Source organism: Culicoides brevitarsis, chromosome 2 (genome assembly GCF_036172545.1).
Source record: "Culicoides brevitarsis isolate CSIRO-B50_1 chromosome 2, AGI_CSIRO_Cbre_v1, whole genome shotgun sequence".
Taxonomy (NCBI): Eukaryota; Metazoa; Arthropoda; class Insecta; order Diptera; family Ceratopogonidae; genus Culicoides; species Culicoides brevitarsis.
This window is the reverse complement of record NC_087086.1, coordinates 1,662,232-1,680,481: the sequence shown is the minus strand read 5'-3', so window position 1 is coordinate 1,680,481 and position 18,250 is coordinate 1,662,232. Positions and strand designations below refer to the sequence as shown.

General features: G+C 32.4%; 3 protein-coding genes across 3 annotated transcripts; 2 read left to right on the top strand and 1 right to left on the bottom strand.

Moving 5' to 3' along the window:
- Positions 1–2: 2 nt before the first annotated feature.
- LOC134832610 (integrator complex subunit 1) lies at positions 3–8,175 on the top strand. Its single transcript, XM_063846692.1, has 5 exons — positions 3–124; positions 198–765; positions 1,354–4,137; positions 4,855–6,743; positions 7,205–8,175. The coding sequence occupies exons 2-5, from the start codon at positions 198–200 to the stop codon at positions 8,147–8,149; spliced, it is 6,186 nt and encodes a 2,061-aa protein (XP_063702762.1). The 5' UTR covers positions 3–124; the 3' UTR covers positions 8,150–8,175.
- Positions 8,176–8,178: 3 nt separating this feature from the next.
- Positions 8,179–11,108, bottom strand: LOC134832611 (transport and Golgi organization protein 6). Its single transcript, XM_063846693.1, has 3 exons — positions 10,962–11,108; positions 8,594–10,902; positions 8,179–8,527 (listed from the first exon to the last, which is right to left on the bottom strand). Exons 1-3 carry the CDS (start codon positions 11,011–11,013, stop codon positions 8,204–8,206), a joined length of 2,685 nt encoding a protein of 894 aa, XP_063702763.1. The 5' UTR covers positions 11,014–11,108; the 3' UTR covers positions 8,179–8,203.
- Positions 11,109–11,260: 152 nt separating this feature from the next.
- On the top strand, positions 11,261–17,802 carry LOC134830438 (AP-2 complex subunit alpha). The gene is made up of 10 exons (XM_063843926.1): positions 11,261–11,288; positions 11,640–11,814; positions 13,825–14,036; positions 14,100–15,775; positions 15,839–15,988; positions 16,048–16,177; positions 16,410–16,548; positions 16,613–16,757; positions 16,819–17,023; positions 17,083–17,802. The coding sequence occupies exons 2-10, from the start codon at positions 11,751–11,753 to the stop codon at positions 17,158–17,160; spliced, it is 2,799 nt and encodes a 932-aa protein (XP_063699996.1). The 5' UTR covers positions 11,261–11,288; positions 11,640–11,750; the 3' UTR covers positions 17,161–17,802.
- The last annotated feature ends 448 nt before the right edge of the window (positions 17,803–18,250 follow it).

Genomic DNA, 18,250 nt, shown 5'->3' with positions numbered 1-18,250 from the left:
GGGCTAAAATTCGTAAACAAACCACACGAAATTACATTTTTTACGATTTTAACAAGAAATACGTCAAATTATTAGATGAAAATAAGTTAAAAATCAACTTTAGAAGTCAAATAGTCGATCGAAGGTAAATTTCACAAAAAATATTTGTTCGAAAATGTAAAATTTTAACAAAAAATATTTCTCTCATACCTCTATAGATGTCGAACAAGCCATCTTCATCACGTTCAAAGCCCAAACTAAACATTGCCAGTTCGGAGCTCTTCGTTCTCGGCAGCAAAGCAAGCAGTAGTCGCAGCAGCGACGAAACAAAAGGCGGAAAAAGTTCAAGCGATCGAAAACGTGAATCCGGAGGGACTTCAAGTGCTTTGCCGGCTTCGAAAAAATCCAAATTATCGCTTCCCGGATTGAGCGGCGCCTCGTCACGTTCATCTTCGGAAGGTCCCGCATCAGCTGGAGCATCTCTCGAGTATTGGGAACAAACAGTTATTGAATGTGAGCCTGTGGATTTGGTTGATTCGGTACTCACAGCGATCGATCAACAAGATAGCGACACGATAATTGGCTTGATTTGCGGAGCAATTAAACTTTATGCGTCGCCAAGAAAGCAATCTGACTTGTTGTTGCAAATGCAATTGCTGTACTTGTCGAAATTGAGACCGCATATCTTTTGTAATGAAACAGTGACGCAAGCTTTGATCTCAGTGCTCAAGAGAGACACGCAGAATTCGTTCAAGGGCAAAAATAATCCGAGTTTGCATGTTTTAAGTGAGTTTTTTTGTCACTTTTATATGAGAAATTTTAAAAATTTTGACTTTCTTGAAGAATTTTTTAACTAAAATTTATTTTAAATTTCATTCAAAAACCTAAATTTCTTAAAATTAATTTTTTATAAATTTGAATTTAAATTTATAATTTTTTTTTTTGAAGAAAAAAAAAAAAAATTTTAAGAATTTTACCTTCAAAAATTTTTCAAATTTAATTTTTTTTTTGTTAATTTTTTGCTTAAAAACTTCAAAATTGAGATAAATTTCTTAAAATTTAATTTTTAAATTAAATTTAATTATTTAATTTCATAAATTAAAATTTTTTTGAAGTCAAAATTTAAAAAAAAATTAAGAAATTTGCCTTTATGAAAATTTTTGGTCGAAAAGTGAAAAAAATTAAAATAAAAAAAAATTAAATATTAAAAAAATAATTTAAAAAAATTAAAATTTAAAAAAAAATTAAAAATTAAAATTTTTAAAAAAAATTTTCAGTTCATCGTCGAAAAATTTAATTTTTTTATATAAATTTCATTGAAAAACTAAAAAAAAATTATAAACTTACCTTAACTTTATTTGTTTTTCTTTTTAGCTTGCAATCTCCTTGCTCGAGGACACAGCGACAAAAAACAATGGCCCGAAACCTTCATGAAAATCTACATCGAAGATGCCATCAACGAACGTATTTGGGTCGATAACGAAGATTGTTCTGTTTTTGTCGAAAACATCATTTCATCATTTGGCACAAAAGTTCCTCCAAAGTCAATGTTACAGCCCGAACTCACAGGATTAACTCCGAATAAAGAATCCGTGAGCAATTTAGATGACGAATCAATGGACAGCGCTCCATCCGGCGACTCAATTCGTTCAGGAAACGAAACCAGCACTGAAGAAAAACTTCAAAGTCGTTACGCGCATTGCACAGCTGCTGTAGAGAAAATTGTCATTGACGCAATTAAAGAACAACTGAATCGCCGACAAGGTCCTGACGCTACAACAAGAAATTTTTTGAAATTTTTATCAAGTTCCATGGGAATTCAAGAAGTTCGTGCATTGTGTGTGACTCGAATGGAATTATGGATTCACAATTCAAAGCTCGGAAAATCAGCACAAGAGTTACTGATGTATTTGTGTTACAACATAAGCGCCAACGAGCCCAAAGACAAAGAAGTTTTGTCAAATTTGGTGAAAATTCGCTTGAAAACGAAACCACTAATTAATGTCTTTATGACATGTTTCAAGGAAATGATAAATTTACAACCCGAAATCCTCGCAACGTTGTTGAAATATGTCGTTCAGAACGAATTATCGAACACACGAAATCCGAACAACATGGGAATGCTCGGAAATATGTTTCAAGTCAAATCGGATGCTTCAGCGCGGCATTTGGCAGAGATTTATCAAGAATTTCTGCTTCAACGAGAGGATTGTTTGCGAACTCTGAAGGTTTTTCTTCGAGAATTGGTCAAAATGTTACGTTACGACATCAATCTCGTCGTTTTCGTGAAAGCTTTTATCCAAATTCGACCCGAAATTGAAGCCCAAATCGCTGCTTCTGAATTCCGAGAACGAATTTTCAGCCATATGGTTGACTTGATTTGTCTTTGCATGTTTTTAAGTGTTTCGCCGCATGTTAAAGACGCAATTATGACCTTACGCAGCGGAAGAGAACTCAAAGATTCGCCCTTTTTGTTCACTTATTACGCGCAAATGTGCGAAATGCAATGCGATGTCATCGGATTCATGTTGGAGGAAGTCCCAAAAGTATTTCATCCTGCTGCGAGCGATTATACAATAATGTTACACAAAATATTGCTCTTTGATCCGCCTGAATCGTATTGTAAAGGCGATACATGGCCTCAAGATGGCGAAAAAACATTTTTTGTACGAGCCTGTAGCGAAATCCCGTTGAACCAAGATTCGATTTTGAAGTTGATTTTCATCGGGATTCACAAAGAAATCAGTTTTTCGGTTCCCGATACGATGGAGTTGATTGATCAGATGGTTCGACGTGCAGGAGCTTTGAAAACTGTCACAAATTACCCGCCGCTCGAAGCAAATAAACTTGAAATCATCGATTTTCTCTTCAGCATGTCGGAATATCATCATCCGGATAACATTGCATTACCCATGGGATACGATCCGCCGAAGCTGGCAATTTCAAGTCTTTATTGGAAGACGTGGATCATACTTTTGATCTTGTCAGCACATAACACATCGACTTTTGGCTCGTTCTGTTGGGATCAGTACCCAATGTTGCGAAATCTCATCGAAATGTGCATCACAAATCAATTTGTTCAAGCAAAACCTCCCGATGAAGAACTTCAAATCGCCACAATTGAGAAACAACAAATCTTGGAGTTCGAAACTCATTTAGCAGCAGCTACTTCAAAGGTTATGATCACAGAACAAACCAGTTTGTTACTTCCGCAAGTCATGTTGATGGATCCTATGGGTCTTCCTCGTCATCCGCCGTTGCATATTTTGGAACAATTAACGATTTTGAACAAATCACACAAACTCGGGCATCTTCTTTGTCGTTCACGGAAACCAGATTTGCTCGTTGACATCATTCAGCGTCAAGGAACTTCACAATCAATGCCATGGTTGGCGGATTTGGTCAAAAACAGTGAAGGTGATTTCAATCATTTGCCTGTTCAGTGTTTGTGTGAATTCCTGCTTTCAAATCCAATTGGCGCAAATACTCCGAGAGAACAAGAATTGATGTTGTACTTGCAAAATTTGTTGTTAGATGCATCAGTTGAACATCAAACGACGTGTGAAGTGATTGAATATTTCCTGAGAAGACTATCTTCAACATCGCGACTTAGCAGGGCATCAGCAATTCGAGCATTGAAAATTCTCTTAAAAGTTTTTGAAAAAGACGAAGAAGGCGGTTTGATAGAAAGTAATGATTCTGAATGGTTGATAAGATATCTTCCGGGCATTCCGCATTTTAATTTTGTTCGACCTTTGGTAATTGTTCAGTTACGATCTGCTTGCCAAATTGAAAATAATGCTGAATTGATCATGAGTTACATTCAGTTCATCGCATCGAATACTTTACATGATGGAGTTACTGATATGTTTGATCATGTCATGGATATGTCTCAACTGATCGTTGAACGAAGCACCGTTTTCTCCCAAATTATTCCAGCATTGAATGAAGTTCATGAGAATAAGTTCAACACGTTGAATTGCTTGTTTGTGATGTTCAACAATTTCTTCGTCAAGTTGAGAGAAAGTAAAAATCAAACTTTTGCTGAATGTCCTGAACTGTTGTTGGTTCATTTCTCGGATGGAACACAATGTAGCATTCATTTGAGCATTATTCAGGCTTTTGTGATTCTTTTGACATACTCGAAGGATATTCCAGGTGAGTTTTTAATGCAATTTATGGCTTACGATATGAAGAAAAAATTTTCTTACAAAAAAAAAATATTATCGGTTAACCTATTGTCAAGTTTGAATTAGCAAAAAGCGATTTTCAAATTTTTGCGGTTATATTTTATCGGTTTGAATCGGTAAAAATTATTTAATTTTTTTTTTACATTATTTTTACCCTTTATAACTTGAAACTTATTTTCTCATTTTAACTTGTAAAGAAAGAGTTTTTTTTTTTAAATTTATTTTTTTTTTTAAATTTTTGAATTTTTTCAAAATTTTTAATTTTTCTTTTTAAAATTTTTTAATTTTTTAAAATTTTAAATTTTTAAAAATTTTTAATTTTTTTTTAAAAACTTTAAATTTTTAAAATTTTTTTTTTTAAAAATTTTTAATTTTTTTTTTTCAAAATTTTTAAATTTGTCAAAAATTTTTTTTTTCAAAATTTTTAAATTTTTTAAAATTTTTAATTTTTTCAAAATTTTTAACTTTTTCAAAATTTTTAACTTTTCAAAAATTTTAAATTTTCAAATATTTTTAATTTTTTTAGAATTTTTAAATTTTTATCTTAAATTTTTAAAATTTTAAATTTTTAAATTTTCAAAATTTTATTTTTTTTTTAATTTTAAATTTTTCAAAATTTTTAATTTTTTTTTTAATTTTAAATTTTTTCCAAAATTTTTATATTTTTTCATTTTTTTACTTTTAGGCGTTGAAACAATCCTCGATTATTGGTTTCCTGTAAACGTTCCTCCTCCGCAAGCTTTCACAATGGAAACGCAAGAACCTGTTCAAATCCTTCCCGATTGGCTAAAACTCAAGATGATTCGCAGTAACGTTGAACGTCTCGTCGATGTTGCTCTTCAAGACTTAACTCCCGATCAAATTGTCTTATTCGTGCAAAATTTCGGAACTCCCGTATCATCCATGTCAAAACTCTTAGCTCTTTTGGATCGTGCTGTCATCGAGCAATGCGAAACTGTTAACGCTGCAATCTTGAATAAACCGTATTTGGCTCAATTAATCGAGATTCAACAAGCACGCGGAGCAAAAAATGGTCACATTTCCGTTCATACTCTCGACTTACATGGACAAACTGTTGCTGAAACGCCAAAAAGTAGCTCTGTACCGAAAATCGATGAATTCGTTGTGAATTTGAAGAATCAAACAACAGCTCCAAAGAGTGAAAAACAAACTGCGGCAAAACAAAACAAGGAAATCGAAGAAGTATTGGAAGCGATATTAACTCGTCCTGTCCTCAGTAAAGGCATGCAACAGAGATTCCGGAAGTTGGTACAACAATTGAACGTACAAAATGTAAAAACGGGCGGAAATCAAGCTCCGCAAGAAAGTTTGCGTAGAAAAGTTTTGCAACAATTCTTGAACATGATCAGAAGTCCACAAGGCCCAATAATTTTCAGAAATTTGGTACAAAATACGACAATTTTCACATTTTTCAGATCATTATTTTCCATTTTTTCGGAAACAGCCGATTTTGCTTATATTGTGGAACAGTTTTTGAAATGTTGCAAGCCTCAGCAACATCCAATTTTGATTGAAATCCTTCTCAACAAAAAAAAGACGTTTATTCGGAAGAATATTGAGTTCGAAAGACATCGGACATCGAATCAAAATGAAAGAAAACTCACTTTGACGAAAATTTTAAAGGATATAGGAGAGTACGAGCTCGCACAAGACATTTCAAGCAACAAAGGAAACGCCTCAAAACTCATCACAGCTCTCACAATGGGCTTAAGAGCTGTTGACGTTCGAATCAAACCGGAACCCGGCACAATTTGTGCTCCGCAAACTGTTGCTGATACCCGGGGCTTGCTCGTAGATTGTTTAGCGGAAGCAGATTCAGAGCTAATTCGCTCGCATCCCGAATTACAAATGTCAATGTTGTTCGGAGAGACGAAACATTCCTTCCGCCCTTACTTGTTGTCACTTTCGCATCAAAGTAGTTGGTCATCATTAGCGAAAATTGTCGAAAATTTACTTGCTACGTGCAATGACAAGTACGATCCAACGTACGTTCTCGATTTCATCGACGCTCTCATCAGAAATCCCAAATTATGGCAAGGCAGAGATCGCGCAGTACCGAAACACGAACAAATCGAGTACATTTTGGAGCTAAATGAGAATCAAATACGAGCTATGGTTGACTACGTGTTACGAGAAAATGTCAAAAAATCCCAAAATGATCTAAAATTGAGTACAAGAATGCATCTTTTGCTCCATTGCAGTGATCCAAGTAAATGGGATTTAGTATCGTTGATCAAGTATGTCGACAAAAAGGAAGAAATGCAATTTAATGTCGTTAAAAAGCAATTTTTGCAACATTTGTATTTGAATATTCCGCCAATTAAGTTCCTGCCGGTCGAAGTAAATGGCGTTTACGATACGGATTTGAGGAAATTGAACGGATGTGTGGCAGATGAGTTCTCACATTGCATCATAACAGCGATAAATAGTTTGTCAAATCCGAAAGATTGGCAGGCAATGAGCGGAGATATGGTTTTAATTGTGAGGAAATTGGCTGCTGCTCATCCATCGTTGCTTTTGAGAGAGTTGCCTGTGTTGGCGGGATTGTTACAGGTAAGAAGTTACATAATTACCGTTTTTTAAATTTTACAAAAAAAAAAAAAAAAAAAAAATTCAAAAATTAAAAATTTTACAAAAAATTAAAAATTTTACAAAAAAATAAAAATTTTGCAAAAAAAAAAAAATTTTACAAAAAATTAAAAATTTTACAAAAAAAAAATTAAAAACAAAAAAAATTTTAAAAAATTTTTAATTTTTTTAAAAAAAATTTCTTTTAAATTTTTTTTTTAAAAAAAATTTAAAATTTTTAATTTTTAAATTAAAATTTTTATTTTTTAAAACCAAATCTAAAAAAATTTAATTCTTAATTTTTTAAAAAAATTTTTGGAAAATTTAAAATTGGACAAAAATTTGTTTCGAAAAGATCGAATTCAACATAAAAATTATCATGTTTTGCATAAATTTCTTTAAAATTTTCTTCAAAAATCTAATTTTTCCTTAATTTTTCTTCACAGGGACGAGCTCATATGGACATGTACGTTCTCCGAATCGAACATCATCTTGCCCTCTTCCACGAAGTTCTCAGTTTACTTGAACTTATGCAGCCCAAAATCTTCGAGGATTGTTATCAGGACAGTTTTCACTCTGCTCTCGATTGTTACTTCCAATTTTTAAAGTATCACGGGCACACAAAAGATGTTTTTTCGATTTTATATCGTTTAGTCGACTTATTACAAGCTTACACAGCTGCCAATACAAACACGGCTTTGAAATTCATCGAACGTTATGCTGACTTGCTTCAAGAAATCGCCTCTAACAATCGAAGTTTTTACGGATTGAATCAACTTATCCAAGGATTGTCTTTGTTAAAACACAAACACACCGAATTCGACACAAAAATCAAAGAAGAAGATGGAGAATCGTCATCTGATTCAAGCAACAAAGAAGAAATCGAGACCCATGGAACAGCAGCTGTCATTTTAGCTCCTTATACCAAACCAGATATTGCTCCTTCGCATTGGCCCAAACTCATTTCCATCTTGAAACAGAATTTAATTGAGGATGTCGTGCCAACTTTTGAGGAAATCGAGAGTATCACGTACAAAAAACCTCAGTTAATTGAAGAAATTTTCGATAAAATCCTCGAATACATCTTCCATCCTGCCTCGAACGTCAGAAATAAGGCATTTAACCTTTTGGTTCGCTTCATGAAACAAAATCCGGGGAACGCGGCGTACAATTCGAGCATCTTAACGAACTACATTCAATGTTTAACGAGCGACGATACCGCAATTGTCGTTTCCGCGTTGGAAATTTTAACGGAAGTGGTTTTGTGTTTGCAAGAACACGCACCGGCAATACTAAAAACCGTTTTTGAACTTGGAATATCGTCGCGCGTGAGTGCATATGCTCCATTACGAAAGTGTCTCTTATCCCTCAAAACGCAACAAGCCTGTTAAAAAGTAAAATTTATTCAATATATCTTCTTAAAAATTATGTAAAAAAAAAGTTTTTCACTTATATTTAACGTCAATTTGTTTCTTTTCAGCGACATTTTTAACGTTAATTTGGATTTCAGGATGAAAAAATTCTCCGACAAGCATTTCCTTGACCTTTTCATTCAAAGTTTCGATGCTTAAAGCAGCGTGAATTCTTGTAACTTCGTCAGTTTCTGTCTGAAGAACGTATTTTAAAGTGCGATATATTGGCAAAAGGCATTCTTGATAGTCGATGAGCTTCTGCATGCCTTTGAGAAAGTCAGAAAGTATCATAACTGCTGATCTCCGTGCTGGAAGGAATGTTTCCGTTTGAAGAGTTTGATGAATTATCAACAGAATCTACAAAAAATTTAAATTTTTGAAAATTTTTGGAACAAATTTTGACTTTTTAGTACAAAAACTCACCTCTTGGAAGAAATTTGCAACTTGATACGTCAAAATTCGACAAATACTGCCCATATTCGACAAACTCGAAGCTCGTAACTCAGGTTTTTCGCTTGTTGCTCCTCGTAAAAAGCAATTCACAAGCTCTTTTCTGTATTTATACGTGATTGGACCAAGAGCTTCGGCAATTTTAACTGTCGTTTCTCCAATTTTCATCCTAAAATCGACATCCAATTCGTTATTTTCAAATTCAGCAATTAACGCTTCGATTACTTCTGACTCCATGATGTTCGTTAAAGCAAGAATTAATCGAATTACGTTCAAATAAGCATAACTTTCTTCGATTTTGAGGTTTTTTAATGCAAGTACGAGCAAAATATGCTTATTAGCGATCGCTTCAGCATCTTTTTCGTTAATTAGCTTGATAAAATTTTGGATTCCATAGACTTTTAAGTAAACTTCAGGCGAATTAAGGAGCTCCATAGCTGCTTGATATTGAGATTCTGTTGAATTTTTCTTTTCAAGACCCAAATCCGAGAATAACGCACTGAGATGTGACGTGATTTCAGGATTTGAATGAGCTGAACGTTCAATTTCCTTCAAAAATTTCATCATTTCTGCTTCGATTTGTTTGTTTCGAACGCAATTCAGGAGTTCTTTGAAGATCGTCAACAGTAACATCGTGATTTCTTGATTTTCGGTTGATTTTTTGACATTTTTCATCTCATTCGAGAGCATTTCCTTCACGAAATTCAATAATTTACGAGGATCGTTGTTGATGTGAGCCTGAAATTGTTTACAATTGATGAGAGTTTGAAGAACTTCGATCAAAACGAGGCGTTTCATGAACTTTGAGGACAATAATTGACCGATTTCGGTGTCGTCTTCGAACAATAAATCGCCTTTTGAAGGATTTTTCTCATTAATTGAAATCTCAGCGCCCAAAATCTCCAAAAGATGGATGAAAACGTCGTTCACAAGCAACATATTTTTCGAAGAAATCAAAAATTGACTGAAATTCGATGCGATATCGACGTAAGGGACTTCATCTTGAGCACAAATGATGAGAGAAACGCCTTCAGATGACTTTTTAACGGAAATTCTGTCAAACGGAGCTTTTCTTTGTTCATCTTCATCAAATAAAATGCCTTTAATGATCGATTTCAGTTCAGAAGATTCACGATTATTGATGAAATTTGTCAAAATCGGCGTTAAAATTGACTTTTGAGGATCTTCTAACAAGAAATGAAGCTTAAACAGGACTTTGTAATAAGGAAGCAGCATCTTAGATGGCAATACATTTATCGTACTCTTCGAAAAACACGAATTCAGTAACAAAAGTTCATCATTGAAGTCTGTTTCACTCATCAAAATCGTTCCTGCGAGAGTTTCTTCAGGTTCAATTAACTTTTCAAGCCATAAAAGTAACTTTTCTGCAACTTTTTTCTCCAACTCCTCATTGAGACTTGCAAATTTCATCAAACAAGTGACACAAAGAGGCACGAAACTCTTCAAATCCGGGACTCCAACACAGGATTTCAAGAAATCCGTCACTTGGCAAAGCATATTTTCATGAAAATCCTTCTTGTGTCCCTTAAAAGCGACAATATTGCTGATAATTTCGTACAATTGCCATTCGCTGCTTCCTTTTTTGCCTCCAGCTTGAGTCATCAAGAGTCTCGCGAGTATCTCAAAGCCTCCTTTTTCCATCAATTGGATCAAAAGTGCTTTATGGAGCATCAAACAAATATCTTTGGGCATTCCGGGAAGTCCTTTGAGCAACATTAGCTGATGACACAAAAGCATGGAGTTCGCATAAATTCCTTTCAAAGCAGCTCCTTTATCCAACAAAGAAATTCCTTTGGATTCAAGATGAAAAAGGCAATATAAAAGTTCTATCAAAGAAATTTCCAAAGATGAACAAGCTTGAATCCGTTTCGCACTGAAAATGATCTTCAAAGCACTTGTTGAGTGTTTCAGGCGTTCCAGTTTGACTTCTTCTGACAATTTTGATTCAACTTTTGTACTTTTTGGAACAGAAATTTGCATTTTGAGCACGAAAAACTCAGGTAAGTACGGATTAATGCCATAATAAACTGCTTCTTGGATAATTTTTATGAGCAAATTGAAGTTATTGACACTTATGAGTTGTTCTTTGCTCTCATCTAATGTATCGAGATTGAAATTTGTCACAATTCGTATCACGGATTCAAATAATGAGCTTGCATAGGTAAAAGTTGAACTATTTTCCGTATCGTGAACGTCATCTGGAAGGGTTTTTCGAAGTTTTTGTAAATTTTCTTCATGAGAATCAACATTTTTATCATTTCCTGTAAGAAAATTTTGATGAAATTTAAAAAAATTTAAAAATTTAATGAGAAAAATTTACCGGTCCATAATTTTAAGTCCTCAAAACAGCAGAAATACTTTTGGATGTTCATGATTTTTAATTAAATTTTGTTCGTTTTTAATTTTTTATTAGTTTTTAATAGTTTTTAAATTGAAAAATGATGAAATTTTATGAAAATTCATTAAAAATTGTCTTTTTAAAGCTTTTTCAATGATTTTCGGGTAAACATTTACCTTTTTTTACGCCTCACAATAACAAATCAGCTGTTTTTTGAGGAATACAAACTTGTGAAGAACAGTTGACGTCTCCATTTGACAACATTCTGACACTTGACATCTATCGATTTTTCTGTGGAAATTGGAAAAGGTAATTTTCAATGAAAACCCGCAGTAGTTGAGTGATTTTCCACGCGAAACCCGTTGCAAAGTGAACTTCATCGCTCAAGAAACGAAGAAAAAGTGAAAAGAACCCTCGGAACATCGTTTTATTTGAGAAAAATGCTGAAAATAAATTGCCTCGGCCCCTTTTTTCGTACGTGTGTGTATGGTTATGACGTACATTTTTTTTGCATTTTCTCTCGAGTTTCGACTTTTCGATTGATAATCGTATCTGCGAGCTGCAATCACTCAACATTCGTGCGGGAATGGGTCTCACGACAAAAAATCTTATATAATTTTTGTTTTTTTCTCTTTTCATGACTCACGATTCGAATGGCAGCCAGCTGTAAACGGAGCTCAAAAAACGAAAAAGCCTCCATCCAAGACAAATTTTGGTAACTAAAGTCAGAAGCAGCTAAGAAGGCAACAACAACGTAAAAATTCGTGAAAAATGGCACCCGTGAGAGGCGATGGAATGCGCGGTTTAGCCGTTTTCATATCAGACATAAGAAATTGTAAGTGATAAGAAGTGCTTTCAATTGAACCTAATCTCGTCGACACATAAGTAATGCGTGCGTTCCGACACATACGGGCGGCAAACAAAAGCAAAGTAGATGAAGTAATCGAGAGACGACGAACGAGTGAGTGAACGACAAACAATCATAATTGGATGAACGATAATAATAAACAGTTGTTGTGTTGTGAAACATAAATAGCAGTAATGCGGCGATATAATGCGATATAAATAGTGATGAATGAAAGAAAGTGTTTCTGGATTTAAATTTAAATAGAGTACAAGCCATATGGAATGATGAGAACACAAGTTATCATTACGAATTTGACCTAAAATAGAACTAAAGTAACGTTAAATGGCTTTTTAGGATATGAAATGAGCAAAAAATTAACAAAAAAATTGTTAAATATCATTTTTAAGGCTTTTGATTTGAATCAAAGCTCTATTTGTTGTCAAAAATTTCTTTTCGTAAAACAAAAATGTTAACAAATTTTGTGAAATTGACATTTTTGAGTTATTTTATGAACTTAAAAGTCTTGTTAAGGCTTTAAAAAAAGCTGAATTTTACATTAAATGTTCTTCTGATGAAATGAAAAGACAAATTTTGCTTAAATTTCATCCTATTGAAGCGACATCCTTCTTTGCAACTCAAATTTTGTTCATGTTTTCATTCCAAAATACAATTTAGTATCAAAAAATTTAAATTTTTATTCATTTTTTGATATAAAAAAGACATTTAATGACTATATAAAGCACATTTTCGGTCATTTTTACAATGTATCGTAATGATCGACTTGGGAATTGACATTACAAGAGACCTGTAATTATGTGCAGAGATAATTTTTGTCATTACCGAACATTTTATGGAGCTTCATGTCTCTTGTGATAACATTTTTCATACATATTTGTGAAAAAAAAAATTTTATATGATGATTTTTGATAAGCTTAAAGTTTTTCCATAAAAGATTTTATGGTAAAAACTCATTTATCGAAGCTTTTGACTTCAGATTTAAAAATTTTTATTGAAGAAAAAAAATTTTTTATTCTAAAATGTCCTTCAAGAAACACAAAAAACTGAAAAATTATGCAAACTCATTCTGTGCCAAGTTAGTTCCCAACTTTTACATAACAACATGGCATCCAAATATTGGAAAAAAATTTCCATTTTTTTATTCTTTTGACTTTTCACTTGTAACACGTCAACAAAAAGATAAATCTCTGCATACAAAATTTAAATTCATCATAAAAATCTGTCAATTAGAGGTCATTAACATGCCACATTCGTACTCTCTGTGTTTGTTTTAAAGTAAATTTCAATAAATATAAATGGAATAATAGAGACAAACAACAATAGAAGTTATTATCGGAAGTGTTTAGACAATTTTGTGACAAAAGTGAATGTGTGTCAATTACTTCATGGACACATTTAAAAAAATTAAATAATACAAAATATTAAAAAAAAAAAAATTAAAAATTTTAAAAAGTAAAATTTAAAAAAAAAAATTTTTTTTCAACGAATTGAATTTTTATATGAAAAGAATTTAAAATTACAATATGAAAAATTTTAAAAAAAATATTTTTTGGAAAAAAAATTTTTTAAATTTTAAATTTTTATTTTTTTTTTCAACGAATTAATTTTTTTATGAATAAAAAAAAGTTTTTCTAAATTAAAAAATATGAAAAATAAAAAAAATAAAATTTTGGAAAAAAAATTTTATAAATCTTTTTTTTCAACGTGAAAATTTTTTCAAAATAAAACAAATTTTTTTTCAATGAATTTTTTAAAATATATTTTTTTATAACAAAAAAATCTTAATTTTCTTTTTTAAAAAAATGTTTTATGAATTCAATTTTTATATAAAAAATTCAAAAAATTTAATTTTTGAAAAAAAAATTTAATATTTTTTTTTATTTAATTTTTAAACGAACTAAATTTTTATATGAAAACAATTTATAAAAAAATTAAATTTAAGAAAAAAAAAAATTATTTTTAATGATTTCTTTTTTTCAGGCAAAAGTAAAGAAGCTGAAATAAAGCGCATCAACAAGGAATTAGCGAACATCCGAAGCAAATTCAAAGGAGACAAAACGTTGGATGGCTATCAAAAGAAGAAATATGTGTGTAAACTGCTTTTCATATTTTTGTTGGGACACGATATCGATTTCGGGCACATGGAGGCCGTTAATTTGCTATCATCGAACAAATATTCGGAGAAACAAATTGTAAGCGTTCTCTTTTGTTTTTGACATATTTTCACTTTCATTCGACGGCAAATCTATTTTTAGGGCTATTTGTTCATCTCCGTGTTGGTGAACACAAACAGCGACTTGATTAAATTAATCATTCAAAGTATTAAAAATGACTTGCAATCCCGAAATCCGATTCACGTGAACTTGGCGTTGCAATGCATCGCGAATATCGGCAGTGCTGACATGGCGGAGGCATTCACGAATGAGATACCAAAGTTGTTGGTATCGGGCGACACGATGGATGTCGTGAAGCAAAGTGCTGCGTTGTGTCTTCTCCGTTTGTTCCGCACATCGCCCGAAATCATTCCGGGCGGCGAATGGACTTCGCGCATCATTCATTTGCTCAACGATCAACACATGGGCGTTGTAACGGCAGCGACGAGTTTAATCGATGCCCTCGTCAAACGCAATCCCGACGAGTATAAGGGATGCGTGAGTTTAGCTGTTTCGCGTTTGTCGCGCATCGTAACTGCCAGTTACACGGATTTGCAAGATTATACGTACTACTTTGTGCCGGCGCCTTGGTTGAGTGTCAAACTGTTGCGCTTGCTGCAAAATTACAATCCGCCCACAGAAGATCCGGGAGTTCGAGGTCGTTTGAACGAGTGTCTCGAAACGATCTTGAACAAGGCACAAGAACCGCCGAAGAGCAAAAAAGTGCAACATTCGAACGCCAAGAATGCCGTCTTGTTCGAGGCAATCAATTTAATCATTCACAACGACAGCGAAGCAAATTTACTTGTTCGTGCGTGCAACCAACTCGGGCAGTTCTTGAGTAATCGCGAGACAAATTTGCGATATTTGGCGTTGGAATCGATGTGTCATCTCGCTACGTCGGAATTTTCGCACGAAGCTGTGAAGAAACATCAAGAAGTCGTCATTCTTTCGATGAAAATGGAAAAAGACGTTTCTGTGCGACAACAAGCCGTCGATTTGCTGTATGCCATGTGCGATCGAAGCAATGCCGAAGAAATTGTGCAAGAAATGTTGAATTATCTCGAAACCGCCGATTACTCCATTCGCGAGGAAATGGTTTTAAAAGTTGCTATTTTGGCGGAAAAATATGCCACAGACTTTACATGGTACGTCGATGTCATCTTGAACCTCATTCGTATTGCGGGCGATTACGTTTCCGAGGAAGTTTGGTATCGTGTCATCCAAATTGTCATAAATCGCGAAGAAGTTCAAGGTTACGCCGCCAAAACCGTCTTTGAGGCACTTCAGGCGCCCGCTTGTCACGAAAATATGGTCAAAGTAGGCGGATACATTCTCGGAGAATTCGGAAATCTCATTGCGGGCGATTCGCGATCCGCGCCAATTGTTCAGTTTAAGTTGCTACATTCGAAATATCACTTGTGTTCGTCAATGACGCGCGCTCTTCTTCTCTCGACATACATCAAATTCATCAATCTCTTCCCGGAGATCAAGCAAACGATTCAGGATATTTTCCGGCAAGACAGCAATTTGCGATCTGCAGATGCGGAGCTTCAACAACGGGCGAGCGAATATTTGCAATTGAGTATTGTCGCATCGACAGACGTTCTTGCGACAGTTTTGGAGGAGATGCCGTCGTTCCCTGAACGTGAAAGTTCCATTTTAGCTGTATTGAAGAAGAAAAAGCCGGGTAGAGTGCCCGAAATTGACATGAACGAATCGAAGAGTCCTGTTCCTACTGCAAATTCCAATCAAACGAATAATCATCATGTCAACAAGTAAGAATTTTTTTTTTATTTTTTTTAAATTTTTGATGAAAAATTTACATTTTTTCGTTTTAGCGTCGGAAATAGTAACGCAACATCAGATCTTCTTGGACTTAGTACACCGCCATCACAGCAAAACGCAGGAGGATCACACACAGGAACACTTATTGATGTTCTCGGAGACATGTATTCACAATCAAATGGGGGTCCCGTTGTTAATCGAAAGTAAATTCCTTCAATTTTTGACATTTTTTATCAAAAACTTAAAAAAAAATATTTTTTAGATTCGTTTTCCGTAATAACGGAGTGTTGTTTGAGAATGATTTGTTGCAAATCGGAGTTAAAAGTGAATACAGACAAAATTTGGGAAGAATCGCTCTATTTTACGGAAATAAGACACAAACCCCTCTTCAGGTAAGAAATTTTTTTTCAACCATTTGAATAAACTTATTTTTTAAATTAAATTAAAAAACGATTTTTAAATTTTAATAATTATTTTTTTAATTTTTAAAAAAATTATTTTTTTTATTTTTTTTTTAATTTTAAAAATTATTTTTTTAATTTTGAATTTTTTTTTTCAATTTAAAATATTTTTTTTAAATAAAAAATTTTAAATAAAATGACTTAAAAAAAAAATTTTTTATAGAATTTCACTCCAGCATTGCAATGGTCACCTGAAAATGCTCTTAAATTAAATGTTCAAATCAAACCAATCGAACCAACATTAGAAGCAGGTGCACAAATTCAACAACTTATCACAGCAGAATGTATAGACGACTATTCAGGTAATTGCCCTTAATTGAATTTTTCTTAAAAATCATTTTTTAATCGAAATTTTGTTTATTTTAGATGCTCCAACAATCCAAATATCATTCCGTTTTAATGGTCAACCGCAAAAGTTGGCGCTTAAGTTGCCATTAACAATCAACAAATTCTTCGAACCGACAGAAATGAATGCCGAATCGTTCTTCGCGCGCTGGAAGAATCTTGGAGGGTGAGTTTTTACTCAAAATTTTTCATTAAAAATCATTTTTAACAATTTTTTGTCTTTTTAGTGAACTCCAAAAAGCACAAAGAGTATTCAAGGCACAACAACCGCTCGATTTGCCGGGAGCTCGTAACAAAATGACAGGATTTGGCGTTCAATTGCTCGAAGGAATCGACCCGAATCCCGATAACATGGTGTGTGCTGGCATTATTCACACGCAAACACAACAAGTTGGATGCTTGATTAGGTTAGAGCCGAATAAACAGGCACAGGTAAGACAATTTTTCTCATTTTTCTGATGAAATTTAATAAAATTTTAATTTTTTTTAAGATGTTCCGTCTTACAATCCGATCGAGTAAGGAAACCGTAACGTCAGAAATTGCCGAATTATTGGTAGACCAATTTTAAGTAAAAAAAAAGTTAATTTGTCGTCGTCCCCCGTACGTCTCTACCTACTCAGCATGCAATATGTTTATTTTTTAGTCACACATTGATTAAAAAATATAAAAAAAAACAGATAAAAAATTGTTCATTAAACATATAAATAATGAGAAATAAAATTAAATCATATAAAATAAGGGAAAAATCGATAAATATTAATGATAAAGTTGAAAAAAAATGTTGAAATGTAATAAAAATAATACTAATTATGATATAAAATTATAAAAAATAAAAATATAGACCATTTATAGGACACATATTTAAACATTGTTGGACTCGTATATAAAAAAAATATGAATATAACTTTAAGGATGTAAAATATTATTAAAAAGAAAAGTTTCAATCCTCTTATCATCATAAAAAATATCTAAAAATAAAGAAAAAAGTAATCATCAATCCCGAGACAAGACACAAGGCTTTACAAAATTAATTAATTATATTATACAGCTACTGTAGAGGCATTAATTGAACAGTATTGAGAGATGTGAGCGCGAGAAACACGAAAAAAAACGTATACATGGCATGTTGTAAAATATATTAAATTATTACTATTAGGCGAGACTGATAAATAAAAAAAAATTGAGAAAGAAACGAGGAATATATTTAAAAAAATAATTGTTAATTTTTTGTATTTTTAATTTTTATATTACAACCCGTTACTATTTTTTTGCGCATAGCGTTAAATTTGCTGAAGTAACAAATAAAAATAATTAATTTAATTTTTCATTTTTTTTAAAGAATTTATTAAATTTTTGAATAGTTTGAAAAAAAAAAATAAAATTAAATAATTTTTTTAAATTTAAAAAATAATTTTAAAATTTAAAAAAAAATTAAAAAAATTAAAAAAATAATTTTTTTAAAAATTAAAAAATAATTTTAAAATTTAAAAAAAATTAAAAAAATAATTTTTTAAATTAAAAAAATAATTTTTAAAATTTAAAAAAAAAATTTTTTAAAAAAAAATTAAATTTAAAAAATAGTTTTTTAATTTAAATTAATTTATTTCAATTTAAAAAAAAAATACTTTTTATCCTAAAAAAAATATGAAAAATTAATT